This window comes from Lepisosteus oculatus, chromosome 10, assembly GCF_040954835.1.
Source record: "Lepisosteus oculatus isolate fLepOcu1 chromosome 10, fLepOcu1.hap2, whole genome shotgun sequence".
Taxonomy (NCBI): Eukaryota; Metazoa; Chordata; class Actinopteri; order Semionotiformes; family Lepisosteidae; genus Lepisosteus; species Lepisosteus oculatus.
Window position 1 is genome coordinate 11,270,694 of NC_090705.1, and position 19,000 is coordinate 11,289,693.

The 19,000-nt window shown below is 37.1% G+C and overlaps 1 protein-coding gene and 1 long non-coding RNA gene across 4 annotated transcripts in view; one reads left to right on the forward strand and one right to left on the reverse strand.

Annotated features, from left to right (window-relative positions):
- The window catches only part of LOC138241420 (uncharacterized), a 40,780-nt gene that overhangs the window by 11,250 nt on the left and 10,530 nt on the right, over positions 1–19,000 (forward strand). The gene's annotated exons all lie outside the window — the stretch shown is intronic.
- Positions 3,330–19,000, reverse strand: part of deptor (DEP domain containing MTOR-interacting protein) — a 52,299-nt gene continuing 36,628 nt past the window's right edge. For 2 of the 3 annotated variants that reach the window (XM_015357847.2, XM_006635947.3), the window contains exons 7-10: positions 17,407–17,544; positions 15,179–15,249; positions 14,033–14,137; positions 3,330–7,027 (exon numbers count right to left, since the gene is read on the reverse strand). In XM_015357847.2, coding sequence (XP_015213333.1) covers positions 6,899–7,027; positions 14,033–14,137; positions 15,179–15,249; positions 17,407–17,544 — 443 coding nt within the window. In that variant the 3' untranslated portion in view covers positions 3,330–6,898. The remainder of the gene's footprint in view (positions 7,028–14,032; positions 14,138–15,178; positions 15,250–17,406; positions 17,545–19,000) is intronic. The other variant, XM_015357848.2, reaches the window with a different exon arrangement.

Here is a 19,000-nt window from a genome sequence, read left to right on the forward strand (position 1 = left end):
CTCCTTTGTTATGTTTTGTACAGGAGCTCCATCTGCTGGTTAGGTCAACAGCTGCAGATTCCAAAAACGTTTATTGAAATTGATATATTTATATTAATAATTACTTACACTTATATAGCACTTTTCTGGACACTCCACTCAAAGCACTTTACAGGTAATGGGGACTACTCTCCACCACCACCAGTGAGCAGCATCCACCTGGATGATGCAACGGCAGCCATAGTGCGCCAGAACGCTCACCACACATCAGCTATCAGTGGGGAGGAGAGCAAAGTGATGAAGCCAATTCATAGACAGGGGTTATTAGGAGGCCATGATTGATAAGGGCCAATGGGAAACTTGGCCAGGATGCCAGGCCCCAGGGTGTTTAAGAGTATACCCCTACTCTTAAGAAACACCCTGAGATTTTTAACGACCACAGAGAGTCAGGACCTAATGCCCCAGTATAGTGTCCCTGTCACTATACTGGGGCATCACTGGGCACACACAGACACAAACGTGCCAGTTTTCCCAGAATGGAATATAACATTCCCGACATGAAATATTACAGAGTTATAATATTTATATATATACAGAGTTATAAATCCTGCCTGAAGTCTGTTGCTTGTTGAGGTACAGTCCAGTCTCCTCATGAGGATGTATCAGACAGAGAGTTTACGAAATGGTTGGGTGAATATGTTAGAACAACCTCGTTACTGTGAGATTCTGCTTTACTGTTAGTGTCCCTGTCACTATACTGGGGCATTAGGACCCACAAAGACCGCAGGGTGAGCGCCCCCTGCTGGCCCCACTAACACCTCTACCAGCAGCAACCTTAGTTTTTCCCAGGAGGTCTCCCAGCCGGGTACTGACCAGGCTCACACCTGCTTAGCTTCAGTGGGCTGCCAGTTGTGAGTTGCAGGGTGATATTGCTGCTGGTATAAAGCCAGATATTATTACTTCAGGTAATCCTGATGATGTTTTAACAATAATTATTCAGATATGCTTTTAATGTGGTTATTTTGAGCGGGTCGGTGAACTCTGTAATATTTCATGTCGGGAATGTTATATTCCATTCTGGGAAAACTGGCACGTTTGTGTCTGTGTGTGCCCAGTGATGGACTGGCGTCCTGTACCGGGTGCATCCTGCCTGAAGTCTGTTGCTTGTCGAGGTACGGTCCAGTCTCCCCATGAGGATGTATCGGACAGAGAGTTTACGAAATGGTTGGGTGAATATGTTAGAACAACCTCGTTACTGTGAGATTTTCTTACTCCTGTTACGGTTTTACATAGTTACTCTTGAATATTTACAGTTTGTATTAGAAAGAAGAGAACCCCTCGCCACTACAAGTGGTGGCTAAAGCCAACCTCGGATTTGATATTCCTTCTGTGTCTGTGCCAGAATCTAACGCGGCAGCTTCACTGAATTCCACTTTCTTCCCTCAAACTCCAGATTTCTGTAACCCAGAAAGTTTGCGCTTATCCGAACCTCCACCATAAACCGTCACTGAATGAATTCTGCTTTACTGTTAAGGTTCCTTTATTACCGTTAGTTTTAATTTATTTTAATCGTGCGGAACAAATAGAGGAGTAACACCGTTAGATCCATCTCCAATGAGAGCACACCCCAAACAACACAAACAAAACGCTGTTTTTTTTTTAGTTTCCTCTTTATAAGCAGGATGTGTAAAATTGGATCCACTGAAAGCTGAAATACTTGGTTTTTCTACCTCTGCCTAGAGCAAACTCCGGAGGCGAAGACTAAACAAGTACAAGTAAACAAGAAGCGTGAGATTTATAGGTAAGGACAGGTGGGTGAAATAAGGTTTGACATCCTCCCCATCGTCTATATAAAACTGTATTATGTAAGCCTAAGTATGTTATAGCTTCAGACTAGTAAGAAATAAGAGCATGAATACATGAAGATATGGTGGTAGAGAGACACTTATGAAAATCACACATGAGATATGTAATTTTATGTATAATAGATAAGCCACTTGTAGTTATACATTGTGTATATACATCGCCTTTATATACAAAAATATTATATACATTATTTTTTTAACAATGTATAATATTATTTTGCCGTTAGTGTGCTTAACCAGCAGAGGGCAAACTAGACAATTTCACATAAACCCAGTTAAGTAAAATACAGTTCGAGAGTTTAAACAGTACATTTAGAACAGCAGTGATACTACAAGAATAGCAGTTGTTAATGAATGACGTCTCATTTTCTATTATTTCCTTAAAAGTTTCCTTAGAGTGCCTTAGCCCTTAGCCCATTCAAAACTGAGCTAAGCCAAATGACGTTAAAGGTTAAATATTGCTCTTCAGTATGCACAGTCCTGTTTTATAGCATCTGAGATAGAACAATTTGTGTACTTTAAGTAAAAAATGGAGCAAGAGAGAATTGATACTAGGGAACAACACACCTTATTTTATGGTTGATACATGCATTTTATTTTCTAAATTTAAATATGGCTGTATGATTCTGAGCTGTACATTTTTTTGTGATTAGTAAGAAGCTATCGAGTGCTCAGAAACAAGCAGTGGTTTTACAATTGTTAGGTCAGAACATTAAACTTCATTTTTGGTCTTAATGGAGAACGTATAGCCTATATCTAGACAGAGAACCAGGAATTCAGCATCTGATACAGTGTTTTCTGTTTTACATATGACTCTTGATTTTCACTCTACCCTTCACTGTGGCAGAGGTGCTGAATCACACACAGCCTTCTGTTTCAGTGCAGGTGTGCTCCAGACACAAGCTACCTTTTAGTACTTTCGCGTTCCTTATCGGGGTCTTTTCATCTTCCCTAGCAGCCCCCTACCCCAGTGCTCATTACTGCAGTTAGAGGGGACTCGCCATTCCTTTTTTCTCACTTTGAAAATGTACAGTAAGTACCAGGGGAGGGGGGTAGTGTGTTAGTGTGGGGGTCCCACAACAGACAGGTGCAGCACTTTCCCAGACTGGTGTGCTTTTCTGCAGGGTGTGGGAACAGTAGGTGTCTGTGGGGAACAGCTAGCTAAAGCATGTGATTTTACAAATCATGCTTTCTTAATAGTTTTCCTGATCTGTCTCCCTTCTTTGGGGGGGTTGCATTCCTTTTGAAGTGTCTGTCCATTGCAGGTGATGCTCTAGCCTCATAATTATTCCTGAAAGATCTTTCCAGCTATTTCACATTCACTGGGATAACAGACGAATTGCAATTTATATGTGTACATAGACATTTGCTGAAATTAAAAACAAACACTTCTTGAAAAATGATAACCTTCACCTGTGATAATTACTAACATAAACTTGACAAACACAGCTGTAATCAAAATGATTCAGATCACCACAGCAACAGTTATCAGCAGCTTTTTATTTTTTAATTTCCAAAATGAAAAGGAAACAAGGTTTAATCAATTGAGCCTAATAAAACACCCAGAATGAAACATTTCATTTAGCAAAATGTGGTTTGATACATTCCCACCTTTTCATTGTTCTGATTATAAGAACAGCGTCAAAACACAAACATCTGTCATGAGCAAGCTAGTCTGGCTTCATAAATGTAAATGTAATATGATTGTTGTCCCTTTTTAGATGTACTGTATTTTGTTACAAATTCTACAAAAAAGTAACACTGGCAGATGAACAATGTAGAAAAACTAGATTTTCATTTTAGATTGTCCAGCAGAAAATTCACCATTGATTGTCAGTAAATAGCTTCAAGTCTTTCATAAGAAAAACAAATGCAGGTTCATTTTTCGAACTCTTTGTTCCACTGCAAATTTGGCTCCCAGGTGTCTGAAGGGTAGTGAAAGAGGTTCAAACCACTCAAGAGATGACTGCGACTGAAAGGGGTAAACATGAACATTTCTTACACTTCACCAAGTTAGGAGAATTTTTTGTTGGATTTTATCAGGTTAGCAAAAACTTGGGAGTAAATACAAAAAACCTTTAAAAGATACATAATAAGTTTTAAATAAGGTTAATTGTAATTAGTAAGTGGTGCACAAGATTAATAATCATAAAAAAAACAGTATTAAGGCATTCATTAGACATTTGTACCTGTATAGAGCTGAGCAAAGCAAACATAAATAAGCACCACTTACTCTTCTAAGGCTGTTTCTGCTGTATTAGTTCTTTTATCAACATAACTTTACCAAAGCTTATTTTCTTCTACATAAAAGTCCATTTTTCAGTACACCTATTTTCAGCAGCTTGCACTACTTAGTCTCAGCCTTGTCAGAAAGAAACAAGACCAACCTCAGAATATGTGTTTATCACTGAATTTAAAATTCTCTTGATAAGATTGTATATGGTTTTAGCTTTGATGGAAAGCAAACACTTACTGATTTGCCTTTCAGACTCCTCAGTATTCACATTGTTTGGCAATAAGCTGTAAACGTTCATATGTTTAATCAAATGTTATTCTTCAATGATAAAAACAGAAATGCAATATAAAATGCTTTTCAAAAACTACCGCTTTGCAAACACCACTTTCCATTAATATCTTCTATATATATTCATAAGATATATTAACACATTTGTAGACTTAACTTATTTTGTGTGTATAGAGACATAGAATTAGAGGTGGTGAACTTTTTTTTATCACACAATATACCTCTTTCTTTCTAAAATAACAACCATATGTTTTTTTTTATACCTAAATGATAATCAAGCATTTTGGCTAAAAGTTACACTGTTTTTAACAGCGTTAAAGACATTTTTATTTTTCACAGTAAAGAAAATCAATATTCTTTTACACTATAAGTATATACAGTATAAGCAGAAGCTTAATGCAAGACATGTTTTTATCCATCATTAAGCCTAGCTTTTTAGGTTAGAATATTTTTATTTTAATTTTAGAGACTGCTTGTCTAATTATTTAACACTAAGCATACACTAGTACTTGCTACTGATTGCTTTTGTTGTAAGTGCTCTATTGTGGTTGTAAGTTGTATCCCTCCCTACATATAAAGAACATAAACAAACAATATTTATAAGGTTAGATGCCCTATTCAAACAACTTGTAAGAGGACCTGGGGAAGGGTCATTCATAACCAGTATTTTCGGAACGGAATATACTTGATATAGACCTGAGCAAAATGGCCGCCAAGGAGAACCAGGTAACCCACTTTTGGAAAAGGCCTATTCAGGTGATTTACGGACTTTGGAACTTGGATAGTTTAAGGATAGGGAAAACGGATTACGGACTGGGATCGGAAAATCAACAGACAAGAGTAACGGAGAAGAACAGAGTGGTGTGAGTAACATCTCTTTTACATCAATTTTTCCCCCAGTGACACCACAAACTGTACTGTAAAAATTATGCAATCAGAATCTGACAGAATATATTCTTCCAGAAAGAGAGCAGATTCCCATATATTTATATGCACAAGTACTCAGATTTAATTCTGATTTTTCCAAAGAAGAGCCATGTCCTTAACTGACAGGTTAAACAAAAATGAACATTTTAGTCTTTGACTAAAGGGAATTAAATTCAAGTATTCAAACTCCTTGAAGGTATAAAACAAAAATAAAGTCAACCGATGTCTTTAGGGTCAACTAAATGGAGACCTTGAATAAGACGTTAAGTGCATTTTCCTAGGTTCTTACCTAGGCTCTTTTACTGTTTACTTATGATGTCCATGGCAGTGCCTGTGGGTCCCTTCTATACATATCAAATTTCATTGATCCATTGGACAGTGTTTGAATAAGCTAACATCACACGCTACCTATATTTGTATTTTATCTCTGGGAGTTTTTCAGATCGATAACCTTAACCTCATTGACCTTTATAGTAACTGGAAGTAAAAAAAGGTCAGCTCACACTGTCTGTTAAGAGCTACAGTATAACCCTTGATAACAAAACAATCCAGTGAACTCAATCTAATAGACAAAGCAACTGAATCACACTAGCAGAGTAAACCACAAACACTTCTGGGATCCACTCCCAGTATTTATATTTTAATTTTCTTTTTCTCCCAGATTCATAATTTTTCAGTAGTGTAAGCCAGACTTGAGATGAAGGTTTGCTAAAGACTCACAGATTCCTCCATTTATTCTCAGCTTTCTTTTGACTATGACAGTAGTGCTTAGTGTGCTGAAAAAAGAAATTCACCTTCGGTGATCTGATTTACTTCATTAGTAAGAAGTAGTAAATGAGTCCACTTAGTGGAGATCCCTGTGTAAAAGTGATAGGAATCACTGATGCTTACTGTTCTGTGTACCCAGACATAATGTACAGCAAGCATTTTTCAGTATGAACACTCTCTTCAGCCATGCATTACTCCAATTTACAGAGGCAGCCTTCTACAAACTGAACTAGTTTTTAAAATGGTACTAATAGAAACTCTTTAGTTAGTGCTACTTACAAAAAACACTTTTTTGTATTAGAATAGTAAGATAACATATTGTACTTTTGAAGTGTTGTTTATAGTAGCACTCTGTTAAAGCTTTGTGTAAAGCAATTACACATATATTTTACATACAGGATTTGAAATGTTCATCCATAATTCTATGACCAATAACTAATGAGAGAGAGGAGATATATTTTTATATTTTGTGAACAGCCCCCTCATTACATTACTTTGTAATGCTTTACGAAACATTTTACCTATACATCTGTGCTCTATACTTAATGTATCTGGCATACGATTTGTATGTATAACCTCATATTAATACCTTCTTCAAAGGGAAGACATTACACTTCACCTGGCCTTAAAAATCATTGAACGGTAGACTGTATGGTATGTAGTCATATTAAAATATTTTGTTCCCTCTGAATACGTTTGAGGATAACTCTACAAGAAAACTGCACTGGAGCTTTCAATGTTAAGTATTATCCAGAGGTAATTTAGCTTGGTAGGTCTGTGTTTCTTTGGTTCTTCAGATTCTCTCTGAAGTATGAGGCAGCCCTCACTTCCCGTTTCAGTAATCAACTTCCTCCATGACTTCCATAACAACGGTTCGTGGGCCAGTCAGAATGAGGTTGCTGACTGTCCTGTAATCCAAGGAAAGAACGTTTAGTCCGTTGACAGAGACCACAAATTGGCAAACCTAGAAAAGGAGAACAAAGAAAGACTTTAGAAAACAGAAGAAATAAGGGTGCTGTGTCTACTGTCACTGCTTTAACTGATCTGATAAAATACTTGTGTAACAATTCCTCTTAAAGGAAAGGATTACATCATAAAGAAAAAATCTTAAAATGATGTTTAGTTTATACAATCCCAATGACCTTCACATCTAATACACAATTTAGAGTGCATCCTTAATGCACAATAAAAACTACTATTTAAAATAAAACAACATCATATGAAGTACAGTATATAACTAAACCCTAATTAAAAAAGAGAATAAGTGTCGAGTGATACTGTAGCATACAAACATGTTAACTTCAGAGAATGCAAAGGAACAAGTAATAGGTTTATTCCATGCTGAAAAAAAGAAGAAAGAGAACACAACGTTTCGGCCGTGGAGCCTTCTTCAGGTGACACCTGAAGAAGGCTCCACGGCCGAAACGTTGTGTTCTCTTTCTTCTTTTTTTCAGCATGGAATAAACCTATTACTTGTTCCTTTGCAGCCTACGCATGCTGACGCAGCTACCCACCTGAACTTCAGAGAATGCTGTGGGGCACAATCGGAACTTTACATTCACTTTCATATAGAAACACTAATTTCACACTGGAATATTCAATGTTTTGTGGTATTTCCAGTACATTATAACAGTAATGTTTTTATACACTACATTACTTACAATGTTGTATTGAGTTCCAAAACTGACACTTGACTAGACACTGGAATCAAATTTCACATAGTAGTCATATATTTACATTACACATCACCTTTACATACAATCATTTCAAAGAGATAGCACATAAGAGACAGATACAGGTTCACCATTTCAGGGCAAAGAGCTATTGTTCCTAGTCCATAAAGGTTTGGGAGATTACATGAAAATCATGACAGAGAACACATACTCTAAAAAACAAATATATTGTCCTTCTGCATTGTTTTCCATGGTCTGTTCTGGCCTTCTTATGCTGAACGATTTATTTAAAACATCACTTTATTTGCTAGAAAGCAATAAACCAAATGTGCAATGAATCATGTAAGAAAAAAATAAGAAGAAAGAATGTACTTTATAAAAATGATTTTACAAAATTTACAAAATCTATTATAATAACTGGATTAACTAATAACAAACATTATATAAATGGATATCAAAATGGCTAAGAGAAAGAAAGGAATGTTTCAATAGAGGCAAAAATACATACTAAAATGTTTCTTTAGTACTGTGCCAGGAAAAGAATAGTAAAAGATGAAGCAAAGTGTCTCAGGAAAAAACTAAGGAAATTTTTCAAGTGTTACAGGTATTACAAGCACTTAAAATAAACAAATATCTGGGTCCTAATGGTATTGTAATGGTTGGACTTCATGAAACAAGATATTTTCAACAGAATAATACTGATTCCCCTCAAAACTGGAAACATACAGTAGCATCTATTCGAAACATGCATAAAAACCAAACCAATTATATATCAGTCTTATTTCCTTAACTTTACTTTAAGTATTGAAGTAATAACTGGAATTAAAAAAGAGGATGAATTGTATAGCCATAAGATTCTAGGAGATTGTCAACATGGATTCAGAAAAGATGGGACTTGGTTACCTAATTTGTTCAAGGGGAACTGCAATGCTATGTTTATATTTTGGGGTTAGAAAGAATCTGCATTAATCAGTGTATTTCAAACCACAATGAAAGCATAATATACACAGTAACATGTAACACCTCCAATTTACATTACAAAATAGATTACATTTCCAGGTACAGTATGTGCAGCACCATGTTCTGTGATAGAGAACAAGGCAACCAAATGTCTGGTGAGGTGAAGCAGTCCTATTACATTTTAAACAGGCTTGTGAATACATCTCTTTTTATCCAATATAAATATTGCTCTCGACCTCAAGACGGTTTTGGCAACAAATACGACCTGCTTGTTAACTCTGCATGCAGATCACGTTGGAACATTTCTGCAGGGAAATGTCTGATACAAAACCTGTACTTATTCGCTTGTACATCACATTACATTAGTCATTACAGTGACTAGTGAGCAGGAAGGGCTGCTTCAAGTCGCATGTCGTGCAAACTCCAGGGGTTTGCGACAGCATGGCAACCATACAGTACTTTCACAAAGTACACGATTTTTTGCTTATTTTGGAATTTAAGTTTTTTTGCGATATTGTCAATTAATTTATTTTGTTACCAAGATTTAATAACTGGTCCAAAATATTGGGACTGCAGTTCCCCTTCGAGAGTTCCCTTATTAAGAATTGGCAGTGGTGAATACAGTGTATATAATTCATTAGGTCTGAGCTTTTTCTCCTGAAGAAGGCAAAAATGTTGTGTATTTTCTTTCCACTTTTTTTTTGGCATGTGCTATCAGTTCCTGGTACAAATCAGAGCTGCTAGAACTTGACTACATGTACTCATTGTGATCACTGGTTAACCGATTAACTGCCCCAAATTCACTGATTAAATTTAGTGTAAAAATTATTTTACTCACTTATAAAGGGTGGGGTGGGACAGTGCGGTGGCTCTGTGGCTAAGGTTCTGCGCCCTTGACTGGAAGGCTGCTGGTTCGTATCCCGCAGCCAGAAGAGAAATCCTGCTTTTCTTAAATTCTTAACCCCTGGGTTAAGAATTAATCCAGGGGTGCCGTATTAATGGAAGACCCTGCAGTCTGACAAACTCTGTGTGTCTGTGTTTCTCACAGCAAGTTCCTAATACAAGAAATCATATATGGCCAATAAAGTGATCTTATCTTACTTTAAATCCCTTTTGAACTTTGACCTTGAATGCCTGTTTGTTATGATATTGCATTCTGTTCCGACATGCAATGTGAGATCCTCTGATTCTGGTCTTTTCAGGATTTCAATGTCACTGCTGTCCTTTAGTTCTGTTTCTCCTACTCTCTGAAATTCTCTTCCCACTTCTTTTCATAACGCTCTTGCTCTTTCTTTGTTCAAGCTCAGATACATAACTCTTCTTTTTTTCATTCGCCTTCTCCAAAAATCTGAGTTAGCAATATGCTGATGGCCTAGTGTGAGTTCTGGCCTGTACTGTTGTTATTATGCTTTCTTTAACTTTGCGAATGTTGTTTTCCATTACAGATACTATATAAGATAAAGTTTGATTAAAAACTGGCCTCCCTAATAAATAAAAGTCAGTCTTCTAAAATATACAGGGCACTAGGATTAATCTTCATTCTCATTCCCTTATATTTTCCTCAGTTCACTTACACTGTTAACATAAGTAGGCAGACACCTTATAAATTGTCTGCAGTTTTCTAGTTTTAATTTTCTAATGTAGAAAAAAACTCCCTTTTAGGAGGTTCAAAGTGTTTTTCCCCAGTTTCAAAATGTAGAAATAACCCACACTCACTCAAATCAAGCAGCCAAGTTTATCTGATGTGTAATGCCAAATTCTCTGCCAAATCTGACAGCTTATTACTTTGTATACAATGTTAAAATCATTTTAGTTTTGTTACGGCTTCTCTGTATAAAACAATTTGACCTTCACTTACTGTATATACCAGCAACATCTTATTTTTCTGGGCTGACCCTGAATGTTGGTTAAGACTGCAAACCAAACCTGATTTGCAGTATTTACACTCTTAATAACTGTAGTTGTATTAAAACAGGTTTTAATAACAAGAACAAACAACAAAAACAACTAAGGACAAAACTGTAGTGGGTGTGAATATTAACAGCAAAAGGGTACCATAGAAAGTCACACACTGCATACTGTATGTGTTTTATTTTGGATGGTCAGCTGTTTTTAACTCTGCACAATAATTTAGAGGATTGTTTGACGGGTGAAAAAAAATGTTTAATAAAACTACAGCAAATGTTTCCACCTCTCAAGATCCCTCCTGTAAACAAGTTCAAATATATCTTCTTGTAAAGTTCAAAGCTCACAAGATCCACCTCACTGAGACTGAACAGATTGTTCGGTGGCATTACAATCATCATGCATTTTATCCCAGGTTATTCACTCACAGTCCATTAGTCAAATGCTGTACTTCAGCAAAAATGAAGATACTCATATTACTCCATTAGGATAATGCTGGCAAAAGCAACAAATTAAGACATTACAAAGTGAGCTGCTGTTCAGCAATGTCAAATGGGCTTTGTAGCTTGGAACTACCGAAGAATGTTTTGCAAAAAATAAGTACTCACAAATCCTCATTATTCACTCACCTACTCGCCTACAAAGCTGTCAGATTGAAAAGAGTGGTGAAAGAATAGGGAAAAGTGCCAATATGCAACACCACAGCTCTTGAGAGAGACACGATCTCTGTTCACATACGGGAACATGATTAGCTAAGTAAAACTTTCAAAATTGAATGGAATTTCCAACCTCCAAATTATTGAAGAAAAAGTTACAGGAGTTCACTGTATAAAAAATTGTAATATTATCGGTATTACTGTATTTGCATAACTAGGTCTAAATTGCATGGATAATTGCTTCTAGTTCAGCTGTGTATTTGTACTGTGCCAGACTCTTTCGTGCTCTAAACCTTGCCAGGAAAAACTCAGCACATATGCCCTTCTCAAGGCTGTTTAAAATCTGTCCTGCACAACATTGTGCAATGCAACATTTTCTACACACTGGGCTATGGCTCAAAGTGGAAGACAACCGATTTTAATTAAACTGCACACTTCTGTTAAAATATGTATACTGTATAACTTTTGAAAATAAGATATTTTTAATTGGTATATATTTATCAACATTTTTTGTGTTGATACATTTTTGGCTCATGTGCTTATGCAAAGGTTGCATCTCCATGACTCTGATTTCGTTCATTATTTTATTAGGGTTCTGACATTAATACTGTTGCATTTCTGTTTGCAAAAGAAACTTAGTTTGAATTGTCAGATGTTTCGCAAGACAAGTGGAACACCTGACTATGAGGCTGTACCTGTACTGTAGGCAGAATTTGTCCAGGTTGTGTCTCTGTTGATTAAAATACAGAATTCACTTTTGAATTCACTATCAATATCACTAAGGAATTACAACATAAATGTATACTTCATAAAGAATGTTTTCTCAAGAAATACTATTCATTTCCAACCATCTTTCCACAGTGGTGTTTCATTTAAAAATTGATTAAAATCTTGCTAAAGAGAATGGGTATACAAAGTCAAAAACAGATGTTCACAGTTTGCATGGATTGCAGAATGAAGTTGAAATGGACTTGTCTTGTTGTAATTGCCCATGCAGGTGTATTTGTATTGTGAAAAAAACTCATTTTTTTTCCGGTAAGAATAACTCATCATGTTGTATTAATTTACATTTTAAAATGTAAATTACTAATTTAAATATTTAATAAATACAAAATTATATTAAAATGATACTATAATACACATTATTCAGATTTCACTGTCACTTTAGTACTGTGTAATGGAAAAGTACAGAAACAAAAGAAAGTAGACATTGCTTCTGAAATGAAACTTTTATCAAAAACCAGGCTTCAAAATCAACTTTCAGCATCTTACTTCATGATACCTCTTTAAACAAGCAGTACCCAGCATTATTTGTTAAAATATTTGGTTATTTGTAAGCAACCTTGAAGTGTCAGGTTCTTGGAGGACAAGTCACATAATTTCACAAATAACAATTAAAACTGTCTCTGCACATGAAATGAAAAGCAAATACTCCCATGTGGTGATAAGAGGAAAACAGGATTTTTTGTGTGCAGTAGCATAACCTTTGAGAATGTGTTGTACTTTAAATAATGTAAGTACGATAGCTTAATATTGTGGTGATACCTTTCAGTAGTTCTGTTTGACTTATACAGTAGTTATGTAATGAACACTAAAATGGAAAAAGAAGATTATAGTTGCATAACTAAAGAAAGGTCTGTTTGAACTTAATTTCTTGGCAATATCTGCTGGGCTCTGTGGCACTGGCAATTTACAGTAAGCAAACTGTCAGATGAAAATATGCAGTTTCTCTGAGGGCCTCTTGTTCAGCAAAAAGAAATAAATGGCTTTCTCTAGCTTTATAAATTATTTCAATATTACACTTTCCAAGATATCCACAGTCAACTGAAATCTTACCATTCTTTTTGTGTAACGCAAAAGGTAATTCCAAATGGAGTTTTGTCTAAGTAGCACAGTTACAGATGAATAAAAAGATTATCATTAAAAGCTAAGTCTTCATATGCCAAGCCACGCTACTGTGTTGGCAGACACAGATTGTGAGACTATAAACTAAGGTTTTCATTTCTTATTATTTCTACAAGAGTACATTATTTTCAACAGCCACTTCTTTGCTTTGGTGAAATTCACACAAGATTGTTGCTAAACAATCTAAATCATATTCAAACATAACTGAAAGGAAAGTATAATGAAAACGTTTACCTTCATTAAGTACATCAGGGAGCATTTAATATTTCATGTAAACATGCATTTTTCTGTACTTGACATGCAACAGACTCCTCTTTCTGCAAGTCCAAGACAGCTTATGCGTAGAAACCTCTTAACACGTTAATGGGCAGATAGGTGCTTTTCTTATGCTAAGCCGCAGGATCTGAGAAAATGTGGTAAAAATCCTCTGACTTGAAAATGGGCTGACAAGTGATTATATAACAGGCCTTATCCACACATATAGTCAGGGCTGCCACAGAAAATAGCTGAACAGAGCCACACTTTTATTATTCAACACTCTTGCAAATCTGCAAGAACAAAGGTTAAGCAGAAAATACTATTCTGGACAAGTGGAGCACAAAAGTTTGTGCGCTCAACAGAAATGTACAGCTAAGTCAAAACTAAGCCTACACAGATGAAGCTTGTCCTGAAAAGAAAGCGATGATGAGGTAGTGGAGTATCCACGGAGACCAGATACAGCACCGTTTCTGAAACCTGCCTGCGCCAGGCCCGTCGCCCCTGGTGTTGTAACACAGAACACGCGATAAAAAAGTCAAGTATCCCTCGGTCTGGAAAATGAGCTTGTCTGCCTAGAGAGATGGAGAGAGACCTGTGCCTGCAGAAACCTACCTTCATTCCCGCAGCAGCAGCAGGGCCGCTTGGATCCACTGCCTGGATGTGACAGGGCTTGCTGCCTCGCACCACGAACCCCCAGCCCACAGCGTCCCCCACAATCTGGAAAATTAGACAGTGGTTACACAAACACGGAGCCATATGGCCAATTCATTTCGATAGCACTCAGGGCAGTGAAGCACTTCCTTCTACACAGCGTGCCATAATTTCCATTTTTTGTAAATAATGAAGGCTGGAGGGAGACTGTTTGCTAACAAAATACTGTGATTTCGCATAGACAAATAAACTCATGATTGACAAATGGCAGAGCTGAGACAACAAGAAGGTAACACTTTTAGACCAAAACATTCCAATTTTGTCTTGTCTGCCCAAAAAACCTTTTGCCACATGTATGCAGTATCACTTTCTTAAAAAACTCAGTTCAATATATAGCGAGTGATCATGCTATTGTTGACCTATGGTCCTTTTCTCCCATCTTTGCTACTGCACTCTGTAACTATCAAAGTTGCCCTAAGTCTCACAGTGGCAGTGCTAACCAGTGTCCTCCTCGCCTGACCATTCAGTTTGGAGCAACAGTCTGATCTAGGTGGTGTCTGGGTGCTAGTGGTGGATTTCAACATACTCAGAGATATTGTCTTTGTATTGTTTTTATACCATTTTGATCTGTGTCTTTATACAACTTTTATCACTGGGTTGTTTGAAAGCACCTTGGACTTCATGGTTGAATCTTTGCTTGAAATTCACTACTTGACTGAGGTACTTTATTAGTGAAAAGGAAATTTGGTGCACCTAAAGTAATTTAGGTTTGCCACAGCAAAGGGTTTGAATACTGACACAATTTTGACTTTTCCTTTTTTTTGTGTTTTGTACATAACAAATATTAATAGCTAGTTCAAAGTGTCATTACTGCATGAGCAACACAATGTGAAAACTGTGCCAGGGTCTGAACTCCACTGCAAGATCCTGTATGTACTGTACCATCCTAAAGCATGCCAAAACACGCAGCAAAACCTGAATTTGAGACTTGTAAAGCTGCCGAGCATTGTGAGCTCCACATTTATGACTTCTTTCTGTGTCTTTCAATGGTGGATTGTGTCGGATGCTGTAAAGAAGCCTTTGTCAGGGCTGAAACAGCAAACTTACTGTGAATGTCTTCTTTATAAAAGGGCCCCCAGGGGTCTGCAGCTCCTCGGGTCTGACTTGCCTCTTCAAGACTGAGAGGAGACACAGAACCTCACACTGTTAGCATTCTCAAATGCACAGACACTGGTACGCACTTTCTAGCAAGAGAAAATGCAAAGAAAATGTTTTGTTTTTAAAGAATTTCTCTTTCATTGCTTGTGTATCTCCCGGGCAACACTAAGAATTTTCTTAATAAAACAATAATGAACAAAAAGCTTTTGGTGCACATTTGAGTCATTTTCCTTTTTTTAGTGTTTAATTTACCAACACATATAAGGCTAAGTTTCAGCCTTTTGTGAAGTCACATTAAATAAAATAATCTTAATGATGCAGTTTTTACCCTTCCATGTTCTGTGTGAGCTTCATTTCTGTGCTCATGTAAGTGATCAATTCATGAATTCTGAATCATAATCCTAAAATGGAGTTTAGGATTACAGCCCAGAAAAGGACTCCCCTCTGAGCAGATTTTTTGGTCTAAATCAACAAGCATTCGATTCATCAGCTTGGTTGGATGGTTTGAGCATCCAAAAACATAATGCTAGTCAATGAGCCACCATGAGGTTTATTTTGATTAACCATGTTACATTCCCTGTAAACACTGAGACGCCAAATCCTGCTATAGTAAAAAAACTAAAATATCAAGCTTCACACGTTAAGAATATAAAAAACTTCACTTTTCAGTAGGTCAAGTGGAACACAATACTCTCACAACTGAACCCAATCACATATAGAGGTGATTGATACTTACAATAGTCATGTCTTCCAAATTCAATTGTAAGTTCCTTTTATCTCTGCAAAAGGCCCATAAGGCCCAGGTAAGTACACTTTTTAGCACTGTAAGTGAATGCCTAGATTAATCTTTCCGATGTCTTTACAGTGTTTAGTATAGAATGATTCAGGATTAATATGCCTTTTATTGAAGTAACACTCAGAGGTCCTGACATATTGCCTTTGCAGTGAATGCATTGTGGCTCATTTCGTCCTCACCAGAAGCTCATCTGTTATTTATCTGTCCCTCTGAAAGTGCAGATACACTAGAATTACCCTGACCAAGTGCAATTTGACTTGACAAAAACCCCACGACATGATACTGTAAATGTTTGTTCAGCCCTGAGAGTAAGATCATAAGATTATTTCCACACCAAAGTAGCCGATTTTTATTAGTGTAAGCTAAGTTGATGTGGACTCGTTATGGTAGATTTGTGCGCCTAAATGAATTTAGGTTTGCCACAGCACAGGGTTTGAAATATGTGTATGGAGTAGGTTGTATAAATAAAAAATCTTAATTGCTACTTCTACTTCTAAATGTCATGACTGCAAGCTTTAAATAACACATGGTGAAAACTCAGTAAGAATCTGAATACATTTGTATATAAATCCCAGCTGGTTAAAGAATAATTTGTTCTCTTTGACATTATTATACACATTTTTAGCTTGAAAAACAATGTTGTGCTAGAAACGGAACACTGGAAGATCTCCACAAGAGTTAAAGCCAGATCAGGGTATGTTTACAGGCCAGTGGTCTGCTTGGAAGAGGTCATGAGAAGCAGCGTGACAAAAAAAGACACCTGCTCAAACAGTTAAGACTTTCATGGGAACTACAAGTGATTCCTGAGAAGAACTTCAAGGGAAAAAATATCAGTGTTTCTTCTCTTTTTGACTTATATCTTCCATAGGAAGCCCAAAACTCCAAGCCTGGTTTTTTTATTAGATCATACACACCCTGGAGCTGGGATCCATTCTATGCAATGACTTTCTTGTTTGCATACGAGGCGCTGTACTTTTACTGCCAATGCTGTCTCTTTCTGGTAACGCAGCACGCAGGGGAATACGATTTTTTTATTTATTTAAAATCACTTTATTGGCCAAATACAATTTCTTCTGTTAGGAATTTGTCTTTTCGCCTACCAAACTTGCTCTCCTTGAGACACACAGACAGGGAGAGAAGCTTGGAGCTCAGAGCGCAGGGTCAGCCATTTATACGGCGCCCCTGGAGCAGTTGGGGTTAAGGGGCTTCCTCGGGGGCCCAACAGTAGGATTCCTCTGCCGTCCGCGGGATACGAACGGGCAACCTTCCAGCCACAGACGCAGATCCTTAGCCACAGTGCCACCGCTCCACCATAATGTCACTTCATAATGTCGCTTCAGCACAGGTCAAGAGACGGCGGCGGACCGGACGTGACTCGTACCTGACTTGGGGTTGCAGAGCACGGGGGGGCTGCTGCTCAGGGTGGGGCTGCTGCTGTAATAGCCACTGCTGCCACAGCTGCTGCTCATGCTGCTCCTGCGCACGGCAGACACGATCTTGATCTCCTTGGTGGGGCTGACTGCCGGAGAAGGAACAATGCCATGGTTAGCGGTTTCCCCTTACGCATCATTTCTTGTGATTGGTGGATAAAGGCAGTTCCGGCTACAGCACTTATGATGTTCATCTAGTACTTATTTCATTCACGGATTTCATCTGTTAGGTTATGATTGCACAACATTACATTTACTATTTAATTAATTTGAATCATTTCATTTATAGGGAGCTTTCCACCACCAAAGATCCAAAAGAGCTTTACATGTAAAAAAGGACCCAACATCCATCAATGAAGAGCAGCACCTACCAGGGCGTCATATGGAAGCTATTACTATGTTTTCCAGCAGTCTCACTGCATAGTAGATCAGGCTATGAAATGAGGATTTGCTTCACCAATTGAAGAGATTTAAAGGGGAACTCCAGACGCAATTTCTAAGACCTTTTAATAAATCTTGGCAACAAAATGTATTAATTGACGTTACAGAAAAATTATCCAAAATGTGCATTAAGCACAAATTTAAGAACTTTGTGGAAGTACTGTAAATCGCCATGTTGTCGCAAACTTGAATTCGGGTTCCCATTAATTGCGACGTGAAGTGGCCCTTCCTGCTCACTAGTTACTGTAATGGCTAATGTACTTCTATGTAAGAGCAAATAATTACAGGTTGTGCTGCAGACATTTCTCCGCAAAAAATGTTCCAATGTGATCCGCACACAGTTAACAAGTAAGTTGTATTTGTCAGCAAAACCCCCTTGAAATCAAATAAACGTCATGCTCACAAGACCGCTTGTTTACAATGTAACGAGGCCACAACACTTCACTGGAAGCTCTGTTGCTGAATAATTTTGAACTGTAAATTTAACAATAAGCTTTACAAGTCACTGTGTACATTTTACTTTCATTGTGGTTTGAAATGCACTCATCAGTGCTGATTCTTTCTAATGAATCTACTTAATGATTCTGTCAAAGAAATGCAGAGCACAGTGTTCCTGTATTTTTGCAATATTCCTTCTGAAACCACATTCTGTTCCCTTTCTGTCTGTGGGTTTTCATTCTGCTGTTTACATTTCTTTTTTCATATTCTTATTTTTACATTTTTTGTTTGCGAAACAATTCTGTGGATGTTTTATCAATAGGTTGATTAATGAAGACTATCCTCATTTAAATATCTGCTATAATGAGAATCCCTTTATTTCTCCAAAATCTCCCAAACAATTCAGTCTTGAATCTACTGTATATGAATCCATTTATAAAGAAGAGTTTGTATTGTATGAAACAATGCAAAATGCAAAAACAAAGAATACACGTACGCCTACTTCCCTGTCACCAAGGAGTACCCTTTACTACTTTCTTCTGCACTTTCAAATGTTATATGCTTTTAGGCAGTGTGGACATCAGGCCAACTCTTCTATTTAAAAACCGTTTGGCAAATTAACACCAGATATAATATGGAACATTGTAGAGAGGGCACATGGTGAAT